Source organism: Dipodomys ordii, unplaced genomic scaffold, assembly GCF_000151885.1.
Source record: "Dipodomys ordii isolate 6190 unplaced genomic scaffold, Dord_2.0 Scaffold154, whole genome shotgun sequence".
NCBI classification, from domain to species: Eukaryota; Metazoa; Chordata; class Mammalia; order Rodentia; family Heteromyidae; genus Dipodomys; species Dipodomys ordii.
This window is the reverse complement of record NW_012267370.1, coordinates 742,142-764,388: the sequence shown is the minus strand read 5'-3', so window position 1 is coordinate 764,388 and position 22,247 is coordinate 742,142. Positions and strand designations below refer to the sequence as shown.

Here is a 22,247-nt window from a genome sequence, read left to right as displayed (position 1 = left end):
GAGGGAAAAAGAAAGGGAGAAGCTGAGGGAAAGGATTGTTCTGTAGCTAGGCACTGGTGGCTCATGCCTGTAATCCTAGCTACTCAGGAGGCTGAGATCTGAGGATCGCAATTCAAAGCCAGACTGGGATAGAAAGTCCGTGAGAGGGGCTGGGAAGGTGGCTCAGTGGTAGAGTGCTTGCCTCGCATGCATGAGGCCCTGGGTTCGATTCCTCAGCACCACATAAGCAAAAAGAAAAAAGCCGGAAGTGGTGCTGTGGGTCAAGTGGTAGAGCGCTAGCCTTGAGCTGAAGAGCTGAAGGACAGCGCCCAGGCCCTGAGTTAAGGCCCACGACCGGACCCCCCCCCAAAAAAAAATTAAGTCCGTGAGACTCTTATCTCCAATTAACCACCAGAAAACTGGAAGTGGTGCTGTGGCTCAAGTGGTAGAGCACTCACCTTGAGCTGAAGAGTTCAGGGACAGCACCCAGGCCCAGAGTTCAGGCCCCACGACTGACTGACTGGTACTGTCTGGTATATGAATTGTAGCTACACACAGAGTTAAGAGTCTCATGGACTTTACTGCCTGGGCCAGCTTTGATCCACAAGCCTCAGATCTCAGCCTGGCTTTTTTTTTTTTTCTTTTTCTTTTTGCCAGTCTCGGGGGCTTGAACTCAGGACCTGGGCACTGTCCCTGAGCATCTTTTTTTTTTTTTTTTTTTGTCGGTCATGGGGCTTGGTCATGGCGCTGTCCCTCAGCTCTTCAGCTCAAGGCTAGCACTCTACATTTGAGTCACAGCGCCACTTCCGTGTTTGTTTGTTTCTGTTTATGTGATGCCGAGCAATTGAACCTAGAGCTTCACGAACGCTTGCCAAGCGCTCTACCGCTTAGCCACATTCCCAGCCTGCTGCTACAATTCTTTATGGGAAATGTAGTTCTTTTTTTCGTTGGCTGGCCCCTAGCGAAATGAGCTCAAACTACATTTCCCAGCAAGCAGCGCGCCAACCTGGGAACCAGAGCAAGATGGAGGACCACGAGGAGGGCATTTTGCGGCCGGCTGAAATTTCAACTGCTACAGTGTCCTTCGGTTTCACTCGCACATCTTCCCGGAGACAGCTGGCGGACTTAGGAGCCAGTGCGAAAACCGCCCCAGAGGAGAAGGAATTCCTGAACACAATAGAAGGGTGAGAGTTTCAGAGACGAAGCGTGGGGTCTTTCACCCCTTGGAAATCAGAACCGTGGGCGCTAGCTAGCAGGAGGGCAGAATCTGAGTAATTTTGTCTTGGTGACAGTCACGTGAAAAGCCTAAAACACAGCTGGAAGAAATGTATGGAGGAAATAAGCAGGGAGTTTGTATAAGAGGTGGGAAAATTGGGTCTGGTGGCTTAAGAAGAGGGGAGATGATACTTTCCCGTCAAGGAGAGGCCTTAGAATTTAGGAACGCTGAATCTGTCCGTGTTTTGAAGAGGAACATGGGGAGAACGACAGGACTCCTGCCGTCTCAACTGAAATGCGCCATTTCAGTCTCTGATGCGGAGAACGGGATGGAGCGGCAAATTCAGGACAGAGGCTGTTGGCAGTTTAATTAGGAAATAAGAATCCAATGGGCCCTATAGAGCTGTTTCTAGAAGAGAATCAGCCATCTAGGAGGAGGTTGAGCCTGGTGCTGGAGTGAGTGTGTGTTTATGATAGTGGTTAGTGGGTTATTGTGGATGAGGGCTTAGGAATGATTCCTGGAAGATATTGACATTTAGGAGTTGGGGCAGCTGGGAGTGGCTGCCTCACACTTGTAATACTACTTGTTCAGAAGGCTGAGATCTAAGATTTCAGGTCAAAGCCAGCTCAGGCAGGAAAGTGCTGGAGACTCCCGTCTCCAATTAACCACCAAAAAAGGTGGCAGCAGCGGCGCTGTGGCTCCACAAAAGAACTCAGGGATCAGACCTGCAAAAAAAAAATAATAAATAAATAATTGGGCAGACCATCCAGACCCAAGGCTGGCTCAAGTGATAAAACACTTGCTGGCAAGCCTGAAGTACTGAGTTCTATCATCTGTACTGAAAAGGCTGGGGGGAGAAAAAGAAAGAAAAATTAGGAAGGATGTGGAAAATAGGCAAAGCAGACACATTAAAAGGAGAGCCAGATTGCAGAAAGTAGGATGTGGTGGATAGGGCTATTCCTTTCTGTTAGCTTTTCTGTTTTCTATGAGTAAAGGAGTGCGGTTCCAACGCACTGGCTCATTTACTCTCTCAGTCTTACTCCTCTGTGTCCATATCAGTGTGAAGTCCCTGGAAACCCCCAAAGAATTAGTCATTCCAGTGATCCAGAATGTTTTGCGAAGACAACCATTGTCCCAGACCCCTCGACCGTCCACTGATTCTAAGGCCTTGATGGATAGTGAGCTGTCACAGGCTGTGAAGGAGCTGGTTGAGGGTGAGTGACTAACCCCTTGACCATGCCCCAGTAAAAAAAGAAGGGGAGGAAGGTGGAAGAATAGACTATCACTTCATTACTTCTTCTTTTTCTTCCTAAGAATCCAAGAAGTCTCTGGAGGAGAGAGAGAATGCAGGTGTTGATCCCACACTTGCCATCCCTATGATCCCGAAAGGATGTGTCCCCAGTGGGGAAGACGCAGACAATGAACCCCAGGCTGAGACAGTGAGCCCTTTCTTACTCTTCCCAGTCTTTCTCACCTGTCTTCCCACTTTTCTCCTTTCACATAGTAGGGAAATTCTGTTTGCATATAACTCAAGAGGCTTGCTGCCTATTCTTTCCTCCTATCCTTTCCAGAAGCATACCCGTATGTGAAAATGGTACATGAAGCCGGGTGCTGGTGGCTCACGCCTGTAATCCTAGCTACTCTGGAGGCTGAGATCTGAGGATCACGGTTCAAAACCAGCCTCTAAAGGAAAGTCCGTGAGACTCTTATCTGCAGTTAACCACCAGAAAACCAGAAGTGGTGCTGTGGCTCAAGTGGTAGACCATTCCCCTTGAGTTGAAGAGCTGAGGGACAGCGCCAAGGCCCAGAGTTCAAGCCCCACGACTGACCAAAAAAAAGAAAGAAAAGAAAATGGTACATGAATTCTGGATGAGATGGAGAGCAAAGGGAAAGGGAAATGTACAGGCCATAAGGAAACATGCTCCCTGGAATGGCTTTTGAGCACCAAAGAGACCATTGTGGCTGAAATAGAAGAGTGAGGGACTGGGACATTTAATGAAGTAATGGGGGCTGGATCAAGCAGGGCCTTGTGGGCCGTATGGAGGACTTTGGCTTTTATTGTGAGTGAAATGGGAGCCATGGGCAGGGCCTAAGCAGAAAAGGGTTATAATTTCTGACTTGACTCAGGATCCCTCTAAGTGCTGTGAGTGGTAGTCCAAACTAGAGATAAAGAAGACCCAGATCGAAGTGATAGGATTAAGATCTAGAAGAAACATTCAGATTTTATGAGAGAAGGAAGAGCAGAGTTAGTACTCCTAATGGCAGCAACAGCTCAAGCAGTGACTCAGTGGTAGAAAATCAGCATCGTCTCTGTCAGTAAGACCACTTGTGGTATATCTGGTATAATTGTGAAGGATTGACAAAATGATTCCATGTGTCCATGGAAGTGACCAATATCTACCTTTAATAGGCATTGAACAACTTCTCACCTCTTCATTAATTTGGTGCAATATACATAATTTGGTGCTTGTCTCAGGGCCTGGGCACTGTTCCTGAGCTTCTTTTGCTCAAGGCTAGCACTCTACCACTTGAGCCACAGCACCACTTCCAATTTTTTTCTGTTTGTGTGGTACTGAGGAGTCAAACCCAGGGCTTATGCTAGACAAGCACTCTACTACTAAGCCACATTCCCAGCCAGGTGTAATATACTTCTTCAGATCCTAATCATCCTATAAGTCTTAGATTATCCTTCCTACTGAACTATTATAACCTTCAGGTATGCTCTGGTTTCTTCCTTCTTCCTCACTCTCCCTTTTTATGCCAGTCATGGGACTTGATCTCAGGGCCTAGATATTGTCCTTGAGCTTCTTTTGCTCAAGGTAAGCACTCTACCACGTAAGCCATAGCTCCACTTCTGGCTTTTTAGTAGTTTATTGAAGATAAGAATTTTACAGACTTTCCTGCCTAGACTGGCTTTGAACTGCAATCCTTAGATCGCAGCCTCCTGAGTAGCTAGGATTACAGGTGAGAGACACCAGTACCTAGCATTGCCTTTTTATTTATAATGTCAGGGATGGAACCCAGAGCTCCCCACATGCTAGGGAAGCCCTCTTATCTTTTCTTTTTTTTTTCAAATTTTTTATTGTGATTAAGTGGTTACATAATTTCCCAAATTTGCCCTCTATCTTTTTTTGCCAGTCCCAGGGCTTGAATTGAGGGCTTGGGCACTGTCTATGCACTTCTTTTGCTCAAGACTAGGGCTCTACCACTTGAGCTAGGCAAGCATTCTACCACTAAGCCACCTTCCCTGCCCCTAATCCCTCTATTTTGAGCCATTGCCCAGCTCTCACTCCATCTAGTTCCAGCTTTGGCTTCTTTTCTCTAATTTTCTCTCCTACAAGCCCCTTCTCACAGCCTTTCTTGTCTCAGTTAATTGATGCAGTTACATCCATCTTTCAGCTTTAAAACCTTATTGCCTGGGCTGGGAAGGTAGCTCAGTGGTAGAGCGCTTGCCTTGCATGCATGAGGCCCTGGGTTCGATTCCTCAGCACCACATAAGCAGAAAAAAAATCCGGAAGTGGTACTGTGGCTCAAGTGGTAGAATGCTAGCCTTGAGCTGAAGAGCTGAGGGACAGTGCCCAGGCCCAGAGTTGAGGCCCCACGATTGGACCAAAAAAAAAAAAGGACCTTATTGCCATGCTCCACTCTCTTCTTTATCTCATACACTCTATATATAATCTGTGAGCTCAATCCTATTTTCTCTTTTCGAATTACATCCAGAATCTGATAGCATCTCACCTTCACCACAACCAACCAGCACCCTTGGTTGAGGCATTAGTGTCTCTCATCTAGACTATTGAAGTGACTTTCCTATGGTTCTTCCTGTGCCTTTTACCTGACTGAAGGACCTTGGGCTCCTGCCAGGCACTCCTCGTTTATCTCGCTCTGTCTCCATATCTCTTGTCAGTCATGTTAACTTCCATGATTCTCATCACACAATAAGTCTTGCTCAGCTTCAGGGCCTTTGCTGTTACAACACACTGAGCTTGAAATACTCTTCCTTCCCATGTCCTGAAATCTCCCTGTGTCATCTCCTGTTTCTTCTCAAAAGCCATCTCAGTGGCATACCCTCTCCATCCCATCTCCATCTCTTAACCTCTTTTATTATGAGGTGGGGGTATCCATCTCCCTTTATTCCTTGATCTCAAATTCCTTGGCTCTAGCCAGGCACTGGTGGCTCATGCCTGTAATCCTAGCTACTCAGGATTCTAAGATCTGAGGATCCTAATTTGAAGCTAGTATAGGCAGAAAAACTGTGTGACTCATCTCCAGTTAATCACCAAGAAGCTGGAAGTATAGCTGTGGTCTATCATAGAGCACCAGTCTTGAGCAAACAGTATGAGACTCTGAGTCTAAGCCCCAGTACTAACACACACTCAATAAATTCCTTGGCTTAAGCCATCCTTCTGCCTCAGCTTTCCAAGCAAGTGAGAATATAGGCAATACCACTGGAACCCCAAACTACCTTTTTCCTCTCCTTTCTTTTCTTGTTTTTCTTTTTTGGTAACACTGGGGATTGAACTCAGGGCCTTACCCTTGCTAAGCAGGGAATTGAGCCATGCCTCCAGCTCTGCCCTTTTTTGCCAGTCCTGGTACTTGAACTCAGGGCCTGGGTACTGTCCCTGAGCTTCTTTTGCTCAAGGCTAGCATTCTTGAGTCACAGCACCACTTCCAGCTTTTTCTGTTTATGTGGTACTGAGGAATCCAACCCAGGGCTTCATGCATAAGAGGATGAGAGGCAAGCACTCTACCACTAAGCCACATTCCCTGTCCTCTCCAGGCCCTTTTGGGCCCAGATGCTGTCTCTAAGATTCTTTTGCTCATGACTAGCACTCTACTACTTGAGCCACAGCTCCAATTCTGACTTTTTGGTAGTTACTTGGAGATGAGAGTCTCATGGACTTTCCTGCCCAGGCTGGCTTTGAAATGCAATCCACAGATCTCAGTCTCCTGAATAAATCCTACAGGTGTGAGCTACCAGTGCCTGGCTTGCGTTTTTTTTTTTTGGTCCGGTTGTGGGGCCTGAACTCTGGGCCTGAGTGCTGTCCCTCAGCTCTTCAGCTCAAGGCTAGCACGCTACCACTTGAGCCACAGCGCCACTTCTGGCTTTTTTTTCTTTTTGCTTATATGGTGCTGAGGAATCGAACCCAGGGCCTCAGACATGCAAGGCAAGCGCTCTACAACTGAGCCAACTTCCCAGCCCGCATTGATTATTTTTGAAATATAGTCTTGCTTAATACCTGGACTAGCCCAGACTTCAGTCTTCTTATTTGTGCTTCTCTGAGTCATTGAGGATAACAGAAGCACACCACTGTTCTCAGCCATTGTGCTTCCCCAATAGCTGGGCTAACAGTCATAAACCACTGCACTCAGCCATTGGTTGAGATGGAGTCTCATGAACTTTTGACTTTGGACTGGCTTTGAACCTCAGTCCCCTAATCTCCACCTCCTATGTAACTAGGATCACAGGCTTGAGCCACCACACCCCAGCTACCTTTTTTCCTCATATAACTATCACTACCTGATAACTATCACTATATGATGTATCACGTTTTCTGAATTTGTTTAGTAGCTTGATAACTAGAAAGCAGAAGTTGTATTGTTTACTACTTTATCCTCAGCACCTAGAACAGTACTTACCATAGCATAGATGCTTTGTAAATATTTATTAAAGAAATAAATATAGAGGAGTAAAGTGAGGGACAGCAAGAACTCATCTTTGAGCTGATTGGCCAAAGACCAGAAGAATAGATAGTGGATAACTACAGCAAGTGCCCTGCAAACACAGAGCCCAACTTAAGCAAAGCCTGACCTCCTTCTTCTGCTTGAACCCATAGGTGCCAAAGGAGGCTGACTATGAGGTAGTCCCTGTGGAGGCCTATGGGATGGCCATGCTGCGAGGCATGGGCTGGAAACCTGGCAAAGGCATCGGCCGTACTTTTAATCCGTGAGTTCTGGGACAGGATGAGATGATGGATACGTGGACAGGAACAAGATTCCCTGCAGTCAAATATAACCTTAGTGTTGGGTATTCTACAGTCTGTTTCCCCTATTTCGCATGACTATTCATGTGATTTTCTTTGCAAAAATTAGTATATTTGGTTATAGGAGCTTAACTTAAAACCCCACTGTAGATGGTATGCAATAGACAGCATGTTAACTAGGTTGAAACAAATGAAATTTTTATTTGGGGGAGGTATTGCTTATGGGTAGAGAGTGCTTAATGTATGATCTCTAGCACCCTGAAAAGAAAAAAACAGAAATGTCAATTTAATGGATAAAAATGATCCTAATAAAGGCTGGGAATGTGGCTCAGTGGTAGAGCGCTTGCCTCGCATACATGAGGCCCTGGGTTCGATTCCTCAGTACCACATAAGCAGAAAAAAGCCAGAAGTGGCGCTGTGCCTCAAGCTAGCCTTGAGCTGAAGAGCTGAGGGACAGAGCCCAGGCCCAGAGTTTAGGCCCAAACAACTGGACCTAAAAAAAAAAAAGATCCTAATAAGAGACGAGAAATAGCCAGGCACTGGTGGTCAATCAGGAGGCTGAGATCTGAGAATCATGATTCGAAGCCTACCCAGGCAGGAAAGTCCATGAACCCTTATCTCCAGTTAAGCACCAAAAAGGTCCGAAGTGGAGCTGTGACCCAATTAGTAGAGTGCTAGCCTTGAGCAAGAAAGCTCCAGGATGGTGCCCGGGCCCTGAGTTCAAGCCCCAGGACTGTTACACACAAAAAAAAGACTGGAAAAGGCATGATTGAAAATACCGAGTGAGGAAGTGGGGGAAGGAAAGGATAGTGGGAGAACAAGGGACGGGGTAACAGTGCTCGACAAGAAATGTACTCATTGCCTTACTCATGTAACTGTAACCCCTCTGTACAGCATCTTTACAAGAAAAAAAATATTGATGAGGACTGGAAATGTGGCTTAGTGGTAGAGTGCTTGCCTAGCATGCATGAAGCCCTGGGTTTGTTTCCTCAGTACCACATAAACAGAAAAAGCTGGAAGTGGCACTGTTGCTCAATGGTAGAGTGATAGCCTTGAGCAAAAGAAACTCAGGGACGATGTCCAAGCCCTGAGTTCAAGCCTCACAACTAACAAAGAAAATACCAATGGGGTATGTTTGCTTGGGGTGGAGGAGCTTCAGTGCCAGGGTACTGAAGGTTTGTGCCCTTCACATGCATATGTTTCTCTCTACAGAGTCGTGAAACTCCAGAACCATTCAGTGAGACCCAAGGGGTTAGGGCTAGGGGTCAACCTCACCGAGGCCCGGGCCCTGGCCTCCATTGGCTCTCACCATTCATCAAGGCCAGGTGGGGAGCAACAGAAGGATAAAGACATTGAGCCTCAAGGACTGGTGATTGGGGGAGCTGTACTGATCTTTTCTGGCCCTCATCGCGGCCTCTACGGGAAGGTAAGAAACCAAGATATCCTTGGAATCCTAGACAGGTGACCGGGAAGATTGATTTGAGGGTCAAAAGGGGGATGATAGGCTTTTGTTTTGGGTAGAAAGGCTGTAGGTCAAGCCAAGAGTGCTAACACACTTGTAATCACATACACAGGACACAGAGGCAAGGAGGATCACAAGATTAAGGCTAGCTAGGGCTACATAATGAGATAGTGTCTCAAGAATCAACAACAAGGGGCTGGGAAGGTGGCTCAGGGGTAGAGCGCTTGCCTTGCATGCCTGAGGCCCTGGGTTTGATTCCTCAGCACCACATAAGCAAAAAGAAAAAAGCCGGAAGTGGTGTTGTGGCTCAAGCGGTAGAGTGCTAGCCTTGAGCTGAAGAGCTGAGGGACAGCGCCCTGGCCCAGAGTTCAGGCCCCATGACTGGACCCCCCCCCCCAAAAAAAAGAATCAACAACAAAATGCCAGGTGTGGAGGCTAAGAAAGGCTTGGTGGTAGAGTGCTTGCCTAGCATACATGAAGCCCTGGGTTCAATTCTTCAGTACTACCTTAAAAAATTATATTTTAAAAAATGCCCAGCAAATGGCTTGACTGAGGATTATTAGCCTGAGGAATCTATAGTGCAGAAATTCAATTAAGATGAAAACTCTTATTCTTGAGGAGGGGGAAGTAACATTTTTTTGGGTCATTTTGCTCTTATTGGCTTGTGTCAATTATACAGGGGAGATTTTTTTTATTGTCACCTCTCCAAACATTTGCACTGTATACCAATCAATTTCTCCCCTTTTTATCATACCTCTTTTTTTTCTTGTATCCTAACTTTTAAAAAATAATATCCTGGGCTGGGAATATGGCTAAGGGGTAGAGTGCTTACCTCGCATGCATGAAGCCTTGGGTTCTATTCTTCAGTACCACTTAAACTGAAAAAGCTGGAAGTGTCACTGTGGCTCATGTGATAGAATGCTACCCTTGAGCAAAAGAAGCTCAGGAACAGTGCCTAGGCCCTGAGTTCAAGCTCCAGGATGAGCAAAAAAAATAAAATAAATTACAAAATAACATCCTCAACAGAATTCCTTTCTATTTTCAAAGCAAAAGCAGCAATTTTTTGAACTATGATAGCCTTTAACTCACATTCCATTAAGAAGTTAATTTTGACCAGCGGCTCACATCTTTCATCCTAACTACTCAAGAAGCTGGATTGAGGACTGGCAGGAAAGACATGAGACTTTTTTTTTTTGTCAGTTGTGGGGCTTGAACTCTGGGCTTGGACGCTACCCCTGTGCTCTTCAGCTCAAGGCGAGCACTCTACCGCTTGAGCCAGAGCTCCACTTCTGTGAGACTTATTTCTAATAAACTCCAAAAGAGCCGGGGACCCATGGCTCATGCCTGTAATCCTAAAATTACAGCCTACTAAGGAGGATGAGATCTGAGGATCATGGTTCAAAGCCAGCCTGGGCAGGAAAGTCCCTGAGACTTCTCTCCAATAAACCACCTGAAAACCAGAAGTGGCGCTGTGGCTCAAGTGGTAGAGTGCTAGCCTTGAGCTGAAGAACTCAGGGACAGGGCCCAGGCCCAGAGTTCAAGCCCCATGATCAACAAAAAATAAAATAAACTCAAGAAAGGAAGGAAGGAAGGAAGGGAGGGAGGGAGGGAGGGAGGCAGGGAGGGAAGGGAAGGGAAGGAAAGAATAACATTATCCACAGAAAGAAATGTAGGCAAGTGCTGGTGGCTCACACCTGTAATTCTAGCAACTTAAGAGGCTAAGATCTGAGAATCATGGTTGGAAGCCCAGGCAGGAAAGTCCCTAAGACTCATTTCCAAGTAACCACCAGAAAACCAGAATAGAGCTGTGGCACAAAGTGGGGTCAGTCGAGGGGCTTGAGCTCTGGGCCTGGGCGCTATCCCTGTGCTCTTCAGCTCAAGGCAAGTGCTCTACTGCTTGAGCCACAGCACCACTTCCAGTTTTCTGGTGGTTAATTGGAGATAAGAGTCTCACAGACTTTCCTTCCCCGGGCTGGGTTTGAATTGTGATCCTCAGATCTCAGCCTCCTGAGTAGCTAGGATTACAGGCATGAGCCACAGGTGCCTGGCTAAATTGTATTGTTTGAAAAAAGAAAGCCAGGGGCTGGGAAGGTGGCTCAGTGGTAGAGTGCTTGCCTTGCATGCATCAGGCCCTGGGTTAGATTCCTCAGCACCACAGAAGCAGAAAACGCCAGAAGTGGCGCTGTGGCTCAAGTGGTAGAGTGCTAGCCTTGAGCTGAAGAGCTGAGGGACAGCGCCCAGGCCCAGAGTTCAGACCCCACGACTGACAAGAAAGAAAGGAAGGAAGAGAAGAAAGCGAGAAGTGGAGCTGTAGCTTCAATGGTAGAGCACTAGCCTTTAACTCTTTAACTGAAAAGCCCAGACTCTGAACTCAAGACCTAGAACCAGCAATAAATAAATAAATAAGCATACTTGTCAAAGCAGCAAAAATAGGAAGATCAGATCCAGGCCCTGAGTTCAAGCCCCAGGACCAACACACACATGCGCACATACATATACACACCTACATGAAAATTATTAGCATTTTATTAGCATTTTAAAAAATCAACAAAATCTGTGAGTCATAGACTTTCAGGCCTGCTCAGCCCCCAGCCTCAACTAGGTTGAACAAGTGCCAGTTTCTGGTACTGAGCATTTGTGTAGTTCCCAACCAGGAAGGAGAGAATGCCAAAGGCTGCAATGTATATGAAGTTAAACTGCTTTAAAGATGTCTAAACCCCATGGTCTGTTTGAGGGAGTCACACCTAGTCCTAGACTTACACTTCAGTACAGGAAACATGAAGCTAGGCCTAGCCCTTGTGGAGTCACAGCTGGTAGGAGACACACACAGGGTCCAGGTTTTTGGAGGGAATGGGTGGACAGCTTGTTCTAGCCCTTGTCTGACCTCCCCCCTACACACCCTGCCATACTTTAGGTGGAAGGCATTGATCCTGACAATGTGCGGGCCATGGTTCGTCTGGCAGAGAGCAGCCGCATAGTAACTGTTAGTGAGTACTGCCTGAAGCCTGTTTCACAAAAGGAATTTGACAGCAACACCTTGCATACTGGTGAATGAGCCTTTACATATGTGGGGAGTTGGAGAAGCACTGTGGGGTGGGCACTATCTCATAAGCTGGGTTTTTAATCTGCAAGGGGGTGGGCAGTATGTAACTCAGAGGTCAGAAGGTGAGAAGGGACAGAAGCCATTTATTCATTTTTGTTTGACTGTACTGGGATGGAACTCAAGATCTCATGAATGCTAAGTGGGTATTGTACCACTCAGCCGTACCTGTAGCCCAGGTTACTCAGATTTATTTATGTATATATGTATGTATGTATGTATTTACTTATTTTGCCAGTCTTGGGGCTTGAACTCAGGGCCTGGGCCCTGTCCCTGAGTTTCTTTTTTTTTGTTTGGGTTTTTTTTAACTGTATTTTTTTTTGTCTTTTCTTTTTTGGTACTGGGGATTGAACCCAGGACGTTGCACTTGCTAGGCAAGCACTTTGCCACTGAGCTACATCCCAGCCCCATCCCTGAGTTTCTTTTGCTCAAGGCTAGCACTCTACCACTTGAGTCACAGTGCCACTTCTGGCTTTTTCTGTTTATGTGGTACTGAGGAATTGAATCTAAAGTTTCATGCATGCTAGGCAAGCACTCTACACATTCCTACCCCCTATTTTCTTTTGCCAGTCCTGAGGTTTGAACTCAGGGCCTGGACACTGTCCTTGAGCTTCTTTTGCTCAAGGCTAGCACTCTACCACTTGAGCCACAGCATCACTTCCAGCCCTTTATGTGGTACTAAGGAATTGAACCCAGGGCTTCATGTATGCGAGGCAAATACTCTACCACTAAGCCACATTTCCAGCCCGATTTATTTTTTTTTTTAGTCTGGATTTAAAGACAGTGTCTCAAGCAGAGTACTGGTGGCTCACGCCTGTAATCCTAGCTACTCAGGAGGCTGAGATCTGAGGATCACAGTTCAAAGCCAGCCCGGGCAGGAAAGACTGTGAGACTCCTATCTCCAATAAACCACCAGAAAACCAGAAGTGGCGCTGTAGCTCAAGTGGTAGAGCACTCACCTTGAGCTGAAGAGCTGAGGGATAGCGCTCAGGCCCAGAGTTCAAGCCCCACGACGGAAAAAAAAAAAGACAGGGTCTCAAGCTTTCTAGGTAAGCCTTCTACTACTGGAGCCATATCATTGGCCTCCATTTTACCCAGTTTGATTGAAGAAAAATGTTGGATCTAGTTGCATGTCCATGGCTCATGCCTATAATCCTAGCTACTCAGGATGCTAAGGTCTAGGAATCAAGATTCAAAGTCAGTCTGGGCAGACAGTAGCAGTGTGGCTGAAGTTTTAGAGCACCAGCTTTGAGTGAAAAAGCTGAGAGAGTGTACAAGTCCCAGTGCTGGCACTGAAAAAAACCAAAAGGTTGATCTAGGGAGGTCTTTGACCTCCCTCTAACGTGGAAGCAACATATCTAGAAACCCCTTCCTACTTTCACTTCATGAAGTCCTTGTCTATTTGGGGTGGTGACCTTTTCTTTTGCTAAAGAGTGAGCTCCTCCAGGGCTAGGGCATGACCAAGGAAGAGGAAAGCAAAGCACTCCGGTGAAGCAAGCAAAGCATGATGGGAGGAGCAGCTTGGCAGATGGTTTCAGACAGCTCTGCTGTTCCAGAGTCTGTTATGTGGCTGCTTCTCATGAGTGCTCCATGCAGTCTGGATAGATGAGAGAAACTGCCTGCTTGAAAAAGGCAGAAAGGAAGCAAGGTGCTGGTGCCTCACACCTGTAATCCTAGCTACTCTAGAGGCTGCAATCTGAGGACCATGGTTCAATTCCAGCCCAGGCAGTATAGTCCATAAGACACCTCCAATTAGCCACCAAAAAAATCAGAAGTAGAGCTGTGTCTCAAAGTGGTAGAGTGCTAGAGTGCTAGCCTTGAGTATAAAAGCTCAGGGACAGCACTCAGGCCCTGAGTTCAAGCCCCGTGACTGACTCCCCCCCCAAAAAAAAAAGACAGCAAGGGTGAAAAGGAAAGATGTTTTTGGCAAAGGCACCATGGAGAACAGATATACTTTGGCAGGATGGAGATGGCCCTAGGCTAAGGTATGACCTTGGGGAAATGGCATTGGAACACTAAAACACTTGCCTGGCTCTCCGTCTACCTGCTTGAACAGGCAAAGGGAGAAAAACTGCACAGCAACATAATGAAACCTCATCAGTGAAGGCTGACCAGAACCAAGACTCCCAGGTCCACCAAGAGAACTCAGAGAAGCGGAAATACCCTGCAGACCGGTAACCTTGGGCTAGAGGAGAAAGGCAGGGTGTGGGAAAGACTCAAGTAGGGGCAAGGCATGGGCATGGAAGGAATTAGAAATGGCAACATGGGTGAGTTTCACAGCTGAGGCAGAGGTAGGGTGGCTGGAACATGCATGTAGAAAAGAGCTAAACAAAAAGAAAAGAAAAGAGCTAAACAAACCAGGGGCTGGTAGCTCAATCCTGTAATCCTAGCTACTAAGGAGGCTGAGCTGTGAGGATCGTGGTTTTAAGCCAGCCTGGGCAAGAAAGTCCATGAGACTCTTATCTCCAATAAACTACTCAGAAAAGGCTAGAAGTAGTACTGTGACTTAAGTAGTAGAGTTCTAGCCTTGAGCAAAAGAAGCTTAAGGACAGCACCCAGGCCTTGAGTTCAAGCCCTAGGACCTGCAAAAAAGAGAGAGAGAGAGAGAGAGAGAAAACACACAATATGGGGCTGGCCTATCTCCACAGACAGGACGGACCTGCAGCCAAGAATGAGAAAGTGGCCTCCAGAAGTCACCACTGGTTGCACCGGGATCTGCGGGTGCGGTTTGTGGATAAGCTGTACAAGGGTGGCCAGTATTACAATACCAAGGTACATACCTCAGGACCTAAGTCCCCCTCCTCACTCAAGAACTGGTCTTCTTAACATCTTACATGCTCCACACTGGTCTCCCTAGATGATTATTGAAGATGTCCTAAGCCCAGATACCTGTGTGTGTCGGACAGATAACGGTCAAATCCTGGAAGGTAAGTAGGTGTCATGGCAGCTGGGGAGCTCCCATTACAAAGACTGATCGAGAAGGCCCAGAGCCAGGCCCAGGAGCAGCAGAGAGGTTGGGCAGAGGCCACATTCTTTGCAAGGCCTAGAATCCTCTTGAAGAACATTCAGTACTTCCTTGAGAGAGATTACTGAGCCCTGTCTTCCCTTCTCATCTGTCTCATGGAAATGACTGTCCCTTGAGACCAGTGCTTTTACAAGGCTGTAGTGAGCTCCCAGTGCAGAGCAAGACCAAGAACATGCCCACAGTAAATGTCTGTCATCGCCTCCCTATGTAAATATTCCCTATTGGGCTGGGAAGGTGGCTCAGTGGTAAATATTCCCTATACCACAGGCATTTCTTTGACCTCCCTAGGTTTCTTCAGCTATGAGATGGCTATAGAGGGATTCCATCTGTCAGCAGGGTGGACAGTGGCTCTAGTGAATATGGCAGAGGCCCCACTGGCAGGACCTGGCAGGGCTGTCCCTTGCTACAGGCCTCATCTCCCTTTTTCTCATCTTCAGGCTTAAAGGAAAACATGCTGGAGACTTTGGTTCCCAAGGAAGAGGGAGACCTTGTGATGGTGGTACTAGGAACACAGGTTGGAAAGGTAACTTCTAGACCTGGAAATAGGGACCTGGAAGGCATTCAAGGGATGCCCGTGCTGGGCAGTGGTGGCTCACACCTGTACTAGTACCTAGCTACTCAGGAGGCTGATTTCTGACGACCGTGGCTTGAAACGGGCACAGTAAGGCAAGTTCATGAGACTTTATCTCCAGTAAAAAGCCAGAAGTGGAGCTGTGGCTCAAGTGGTAGAACACCAGCCTTGAGGAAAAAAGCTAAGGGACAACACCCAGGTTCTGGGTTCAAACCTCAGTATCTGTGCAAAATAAAAGGGAGTGGGGAATGTCTCAAGGGCCAGGCTAGCCTTGCTAACTTTACCCCACTCTTCCTCCAGTTAGGACATCTGCTGGACAGAGACAGAGCACGGAACCGGGCTTTGGTGCAACTGCAAAGCGAGAATGAGGCAGTGGAGCTGCACTATGATGCCATCTGCCAGTACATGGGCCCCAGTAACTTGGATGAAGACTGATCCATGGGACAATCCCATGGCCTGCGCTCCTTCCATTGCTAGAACTGATATCTTTGTGAATATGAGGAAATAATTGTTCCATCTTCCCTACAGTGCAAGGATAGGGATTGAATGGACCAAAAGGGACAAACAATACAATAAAGATACAATAAAAATATTTAAAATATTTAGAAGGATGAAATCATATATAAGTACACTGAACTGTAAGTTAAGTGAGAACTGAGCATACTGGGCTGGAAGTATATCCTTGTCAGCCTCACCTCCCTCCTCGTGGACCAGCCAAGTTAAATGACCCTTTCAATCATGAACACACTCTTGGAACATAGAAGCTGCAAAATCTGTGCCCTGCATTGACATGAGGGATTCTGGAATGATACTTCTGGAACAACTTCCTGAGTGTTACAGTTTGGATCTTGAACATCTTTCAGAGACCAGTGTCTGGCCTCATTCTTTCTCTTTTTTTTTGAGGGGGGGGTCAGTTGTGGGGCTTGAACTCTGGGCCTGAGCACTGTCCCTGAGCTCTTCAGCTCGAGGTGAATGCTCTCCCACTTGAACCACAGTGCCACTTCCATTTTTCTGGTGGTTTATTGGAGATGAGTCTCATGGACTTTCCTTCCTGTGCTGGCTTTGAACCATGATCCTCAGATCTCAGCCTGAGTAGCTAGGATTACAGGTGTGAGCCACCAGTGCCCTGCTACCTCATCCTTTCTTAAAATCATAACAACCCAATCTTGGTAACTGTCCCCCCTGCCAAGAAGGACTCAAAGCTCCCCAGGGAACAGCACTGGCTCTTCCCCTCAGCCTGGTAACACAGCATGATCTCATCTAGTCATTCCCTTCATTTCTACACAACAGAACACCAAAATCAGATTCAGTACCTAGTTAAGATTGGTGCCAAGGGCTGGGAAGGTGGCTCAGTGGTAGAGTGCTTGCCTTGCATGCATGAGGCCCTGGGTTCGATTCCTCAGCACCACATAAGCAGAAAAAGCCGGAAGTGGTGCTGTGGCTCAAGTTGTAGACAGCTAGCCTTGAGCTGAAGAGCTGAGGGACAGCACCCAGGCCCAGAGTTCAGGCCCCATGACTGGACCCAAAAAAAAAAAAAAGATTGGTGCCAAGCCATTGGACTTTTTGTGCACCTAATTCCTCATTTCCAGGACAGGTCTTGGCTCATTCAGAGAAGTATGGGCAAGGAGATTGACTAATATGACCTTTGCCCACTGTGCTTAAACAGCCATGTTTCTAAAGGTCCTCTGATGGTCCAGTTTGTTCTTGATATGTGACCCTCTAAGCTGCTCAAAGTCAGGGCTGCTTCTGCCACAGTGGTCACTGGGGCAACCACATCTGGGAGCCAATGAATTCCCCACCAGCCACTCACAAGTTGGCAGCTATGACTAGTATATTATGTCTAGTCAGCTTCTTCCAAATTATAGCCATGTATGTAAAAAGCATTTCCCTTGCTGGGCACTGGTGGCTCACACCTGTAATCCTAGCTACTCAGGAGGCTTAGATCTGAGGATCACAGTTCAAAGCCAGCCTGGGCAGGAAAGACCATGAGACACTTATCTCCAATAAACCACTTAAAACCGGAAGTGGTGTTGTGGCTCAAGTGGTAGAGCACTAACCTTGAGCTGAAGAGCTGAGGGACATTGCCCAGGCCCAGAGTTCAAGCCCCACAACTGACAAAAAATGTGTTTCCCTCTTTCCCAAGTCTCTAGACATATCTAGAATGCTGCCTCTGTAAAAAAAAAAAAAAAAAAAAAAAAAGGAAGAGCTGAAGAGCACAGGGACAGCACCCAAGCCCAGAGTTCAAGCCCCACAACCAACCAAAAAAAAAAAAAAAAAAAAAAAAAAAAAAAAGGAAGCTGTCCAGATGTTGCCAGTCACCACTGGCTCACACCTGTAATCCTAGCTACTCAAGAAGCTGAGATCTGAGGATAGGAGTTCGAAGTCAGCCTGGGCAGGAAAGTCTATGAGACTCTTTAACGACCAAAAAAGCTTTGTAACACAGTATGACCTCATCTAGTCATTCCCTTCATTTCTACACAACAGAACTCCAAAATCAGGTTCAGTACCAACTTCAGATTGGTGCCAAGCCATTGGACATTCTGTTCATCCCCACCCCAGAGAAGGTCTAATCACTCATTTCCAGGACAGGGCTTAGCTCATTTAGAGGAGTGTGGGCAAGGAAATTGTGGGTAAGATTGTGGCTAGAGCTGTGGCTGAAGTGGTAGAGGGCACTAGCTTTGAGCACAAAAGCTCAGGGACAGTGCTCAGTCCCCAAGTTCAAGCCCCAGGAACAATGTTCCCACACACTGTCCAGGTGTGGTGTCTCAAAATTCTGTCAGCAGAGCCAGATGCTACTGGTTCATGCCTATAACTACTCAGGAAGCTCAGATCTGAAGATCAAAGTTTAAAACCAGCCCTAGCTTGCCGGGCGCCCATGGCTCATGCCAGTAATCGTAGCTACTCAGGAGGCTGAGATCTGAGGATCAGGGTCAAAGCCAACCTGGGCAAGGAAAGTCCATGAGACTCATCATTGGTTAACCACCAGAAAGCCAGAAGTGGCTCTGTGGCTCAAATGGTAGAACGCTAGCCTTGAGATGAAGAGCTCAGGGACAGCGCCCAGACCCAGAATTCAAGTCCCACAACCGACCAAAAAAAAAAAAAAAAGAAACAGCCCTGGCAAACAAATCCTCAAGAATGTTATCTACAAACACCTAGCAAAAGCAGGAATTGGCCAGGTGTTGGTGGCTCACACCTGTAATCCTAGCTACTCGGAAGGCTGAGTAGCTGAGATCTGATGATCGAGGTTTGAAGCTAGCTTGGGCAGAAAAGTTCCCATGAAATTCTTATCTCCAATTAACCACTACAAAGCTGGAAGTGGTGCTGTGGCTTAAGTGGTAGAGCACTAGTCAAGCAACAAGAGGTTCAGGACACTGCCAAAACCCTGTATTCAGGCCCCACAACTGGGAAAAAAGGCAGTTGTAGACATGGTTCAAGTGGTAGAGTGGATGCCCTGACACACAGAAAACAAAATTAAATTAAAATCTGGCTGGGAATGTGTCTCAGTGGTAGAGTGCTTGCCTAGCATGCATAAAGCCCTGGGTTCCATTCCTCTGTACCACATTAACAGAAAAGGCCAGAAGTGGCACAGTAGCTCAAGCCATAGAGTGCTAGCCTTGAGCAAAAGCAGCTCAGGGACAGTGCCCAGACCATTAATCAATTAATTCAAGCCCCAGTGGGCTAAAAAAAGCTTTCTCTGGGGGCCGGTACTCATGACTAATTAGTAGCTACTGAGGAGGCTGACATCTGGACATCATGCTCTGAAGCTAGCTTGGGCAAGAAAGTCCATAAGATTTTTATCTCTAATTAACCAGCAAAAAGCCAGAAGTGGAGCTGTGTCTCAAGTGGTAGAGTACTAGCCTTATGCAAAAAACCTCAGGGACAGCACACAGGCAGGCCCTGAATTCAAGCCCCACGACCAACACATACATAAAAAAAGCTATTGCTTTTCAGAGAGAAATCGCTGATAGACGTAACAGTATTAGCTAAACATGGCTCATTTGCTCATTAACTGTGCCCTTTGTGCTAAGCATTTGTACTTGGCACAAATAAGCTGAATAACTATGGGCTGAATGAATGAGAGATTAATAATCATGTAATACCTGGGCCCCAGGGTGTCTGCCTATACTTTCAGCTATTCTTCACTTCAGACCAGGAGTTCAGGGACAGCCTAGAAAACAAATTGAGACTTTCATCTCTAGAAATAAGACCATAATAACATCTAATCTGGTTTAGTGTTTTCTGAGAATTTTCTAAGTGCTTACACCTACTAACTCACTTTACAATTCAGCCATTCAAGGCATTTTCGTGTGTGTGTGTGTGTGTGTGTGTGTGTCCTGGGGCTTGAATGCAGGGACTGAGCACTTGAGCTCTGTGTGTGTGTGTGTGTGTGTGTGTGTGTTTGTGTGTGTGTCCTGGGGCTTGAATGCAGGGACTGAGCACTTGAGCCGCGTGAGTATGTGTGTGTGTGTGTGTGTGTGTGTGTATGTGTGTGTGTGTGCCAGTCCTGGAGATTGAACTCAGGGCCTGGGTGCTGTTGTATCTGAGCTTTTCTTTGCTCAAGGCTAGCACTCTACCACTTGAGCCACAGTACCACATCCGGCTTTTTCTGTTTATATGGTACTAAGGAATCAAACCCAGGGCTTCATGCATGCAAGGCAAGCACTCTACCACTGAGCCACCTTCCCAGCCTGTCCTTGAGCTTTTTTTACTCAAGGCTACTGCTCTTCTACTTGAACAACAGCTTTTTGGAGGTTAGAGATAAGAGTCTTAAGGACTTTTTTGCCCAGGCTTGTTTCAAACCTTGATCCTCGGATCTCAGCCTCCTGAGTAGCTTGAATTGCAGGTATGAACCACTGGTGCCTGGCTCTCTCCTGCCTTCAAAAGGGCAGGGAAGCATACACTAAGGTACACTAAACCTTTGTTACATTTGCTGTTTTGTTTATTTTAGGTTTTGTGTTGCTGGTGCTAGCAATGAAACCCAGGACCTTGTGCATGCAAGTCGGTGTGCTACATCATAGTTAAAATCAGCCCTTGTTAGTAGTTTTTGGTTTTGTTTTATTTTGTTTTGCTTTTACCAGTCCTGAGGCTTGAACTCTGGACCTGGGCACTGTCCTTGAGCTGCTTTTGCTCAAGACTAACACCCTACCACTTGAACCACAGCACCACTTCCAGTTTTTGCTGTTTATGTAGTACTGAGGAATCGAACCCAGGGCTTCATGCATGCTAGGAGTTTTCTGCTCTGGCTGGATTCCAACCATTATCCTCAAATCTCAGCCTCCTGAGTAGTTAAGATTACAGGCATGAGCCATTGGCATATTATCGGATCCTTCTGTGGACCTGCAGCAATAACTTGGAGCTGGTCTGTTTTATTTTCTGTGTTACTATCAACACTTGAGTTCCCCCTTCATAAGATGATTTCAGGGGCTAGTTGCTCTCCTGGGCCTTCATATTCACTTAAAAATAGCACCATAAGCCAGCGCTGGTGGCTCATGCCTGGAGTACTAGCTACTCAGGAGGCTGAGATCTGAGGATCATGATTCAAAGCCAATCTGGGCAAGAAAGTCCATGAGACTTATCTCCAATTAACCACTGGCCTTGAGGAAAAGAAGCTCAGGGACAGTGTCCAGCCCCTAAATTTAAGCCTCAAGACTTGCACACAAAAAACAGTACCATAAAGAAGGGGGAGAGGGGCAGGGAAGGTGGCTCAGTGGTAGAGTGCTTGCCTTGTATGCATGAGGCCCTTGGTTCGATTCCTCAGCACCACATAAGCAGAAAAAGCCGGAAGTGGTGCTATGGTTCAAGTGGTAGAGTGCTAGCCTTGAGCTGAAGAGCTGAGGGACAGCACCCAGTTCCAGAGTTCAAGCCCCAAGACTGACAAAAAAAAAGGGGGGGAAGAAAGGTGAAAGGGGTAACATTGACCAAGATGCACTGTACTCATAATCTGACTTCTACAATTGAAACTCCTTTGTACAGCAATTTAATAATAGTAAATATGTATATATATATATTATTTATTTTTATTTATTTATTTTTTGTCGGCCGTGGGGCTTGAACTCTGGGCCTGGGCGCTGTCCCTCAGCTCTTCAGCTCAAGGCTAGCACTCTACCACTTCAGCCACAGCAGCACTTCCCATTTTCTGAATGGCTTATTGGAGATAAGAGTCTCACAGAGTTTCCTGCCTGGGCTGGCTTTTAACCAAGATCCTCAGATCTCAGCCTCCTGAATAGCTAGGATTACAGGTGTGAGACACCGGTACCTGGCAATAAATATTTTTTAAAGCTAGAAACCAGTGGCTTATGCAACTGACCTCAGGAGTCTAAGATCATCATGGTTCAAAGATCATGGGTCAAAGTCATCCTGAACAGAAAAGTCTGACTCATCCAATTATCTACCAAAAAATTTAAAGTAGAACTGTAGTTAAAGTGGTAGAACACCAGCCTTGATCAAAAAGCTAAGGGAGGGGCTGGGAATTGGCTTAGTGGTAGAGTGCTTGACTAGCATGTATAAAGCCCTGGGTTCAATTTCTTAGACCATATACATAGAAAAGTCCAGAAGTGGTGCTGTGGCTCAAGTGGTAAAGTGCTAGCCTTGAATAAAGAAGGTCAGGAGCAGGGCGCCAGTGGCTCACTCCTCTAATTCTAACTACTCAGGAAGCTGAGATCTGAGGATCATGGTTCAAAGCCAGCCCAGGCAAGAATGTTTGTGAGACTTTTTTTTGGTGGGTCATGGGGCTTGAACTCTGGGCCTGGGCACTGTCCCTCAGCTCTTTAGCTCAAAGCTAGTGCTCTACCACATGAACCACAGTGTCACTTGCAATTTTCTGGTGGTTTATTGGAGATAAGAGTCTCATGGAGGGGGCTGGGAAGGTGGCTCAGTGGTAGAGTGCTTGCCTTGCATGCATGAGGCCCTG

The 22,247-nt window shown here is 46.6% G+C and overlaps 1 protein-coding gene across 2 annotated transcripts; it reads left to right on the top strand.

The window, feature by feature from the left end:
- The first annotated feature begins 1,002 nt into the window (after positions 1-1,002).
- Gpkow (G patch domain and KOW motifs) lies at positions 1,003-15,938 on the top strand. Of its 2 annotated transcripts, none has more exons than XM_013032376.1 (11): positions 1,003-1,163; positions 2,255-2,409; positions 2,510-2,634; positions 7,033-7,142; positions 8,392-8,605; positions 11,556-11,628; positions 13,798-13,915; positions 14,390-14,513; positions 14,599-14,668; positions 15,204-15,289; positions 15,638-15,938. In XM_013032376.1, exons 1-11 carry the CDS (start codon positions 1,003-1,005, stop codon positions 15,770-15,772), a joined length of 1,371 nt encoding a protein of 456 aa, XP_012887830.1. In that variant the 3' UTR covers positions 15,773-15,938. The 2 variants fall into 2 exon arrangements, with proteins under 2 accessions (XP_012887830.1, XP_012887829.1); XM_013032375.1 differs by having other exon boundaries at positions 11,556-11,688.
- Positions 15,939-22,247: the final 6,309 nt, after the last annotated feature.

Excerpts from the sequence above, each read along its gene's own strand:
- Gpkow (XM_013032375.1), top strand. The coding sequence starts at position 1,003 with ATGGAGGACCACGAGGAGGGCATTTTGCGGCCGGCTGAAATTTCAACT. Across the intron at positions 2,410-2,509 it reads TGTGAAGGAGCTGGTTGAGG|AATCCAAGAAGTCTCTGGAG; the intron begins GTGAGTGACTAA and ends TTTCTTCCTAAG. Across the intron at positions 7,143-8,391 it reads ATCGGCCGTACTTTTAATCC|AGTCGTGAAACTCCAGAACC; the intron begins GTGAGTTCTGGG and ends TTCTCTCTACAG.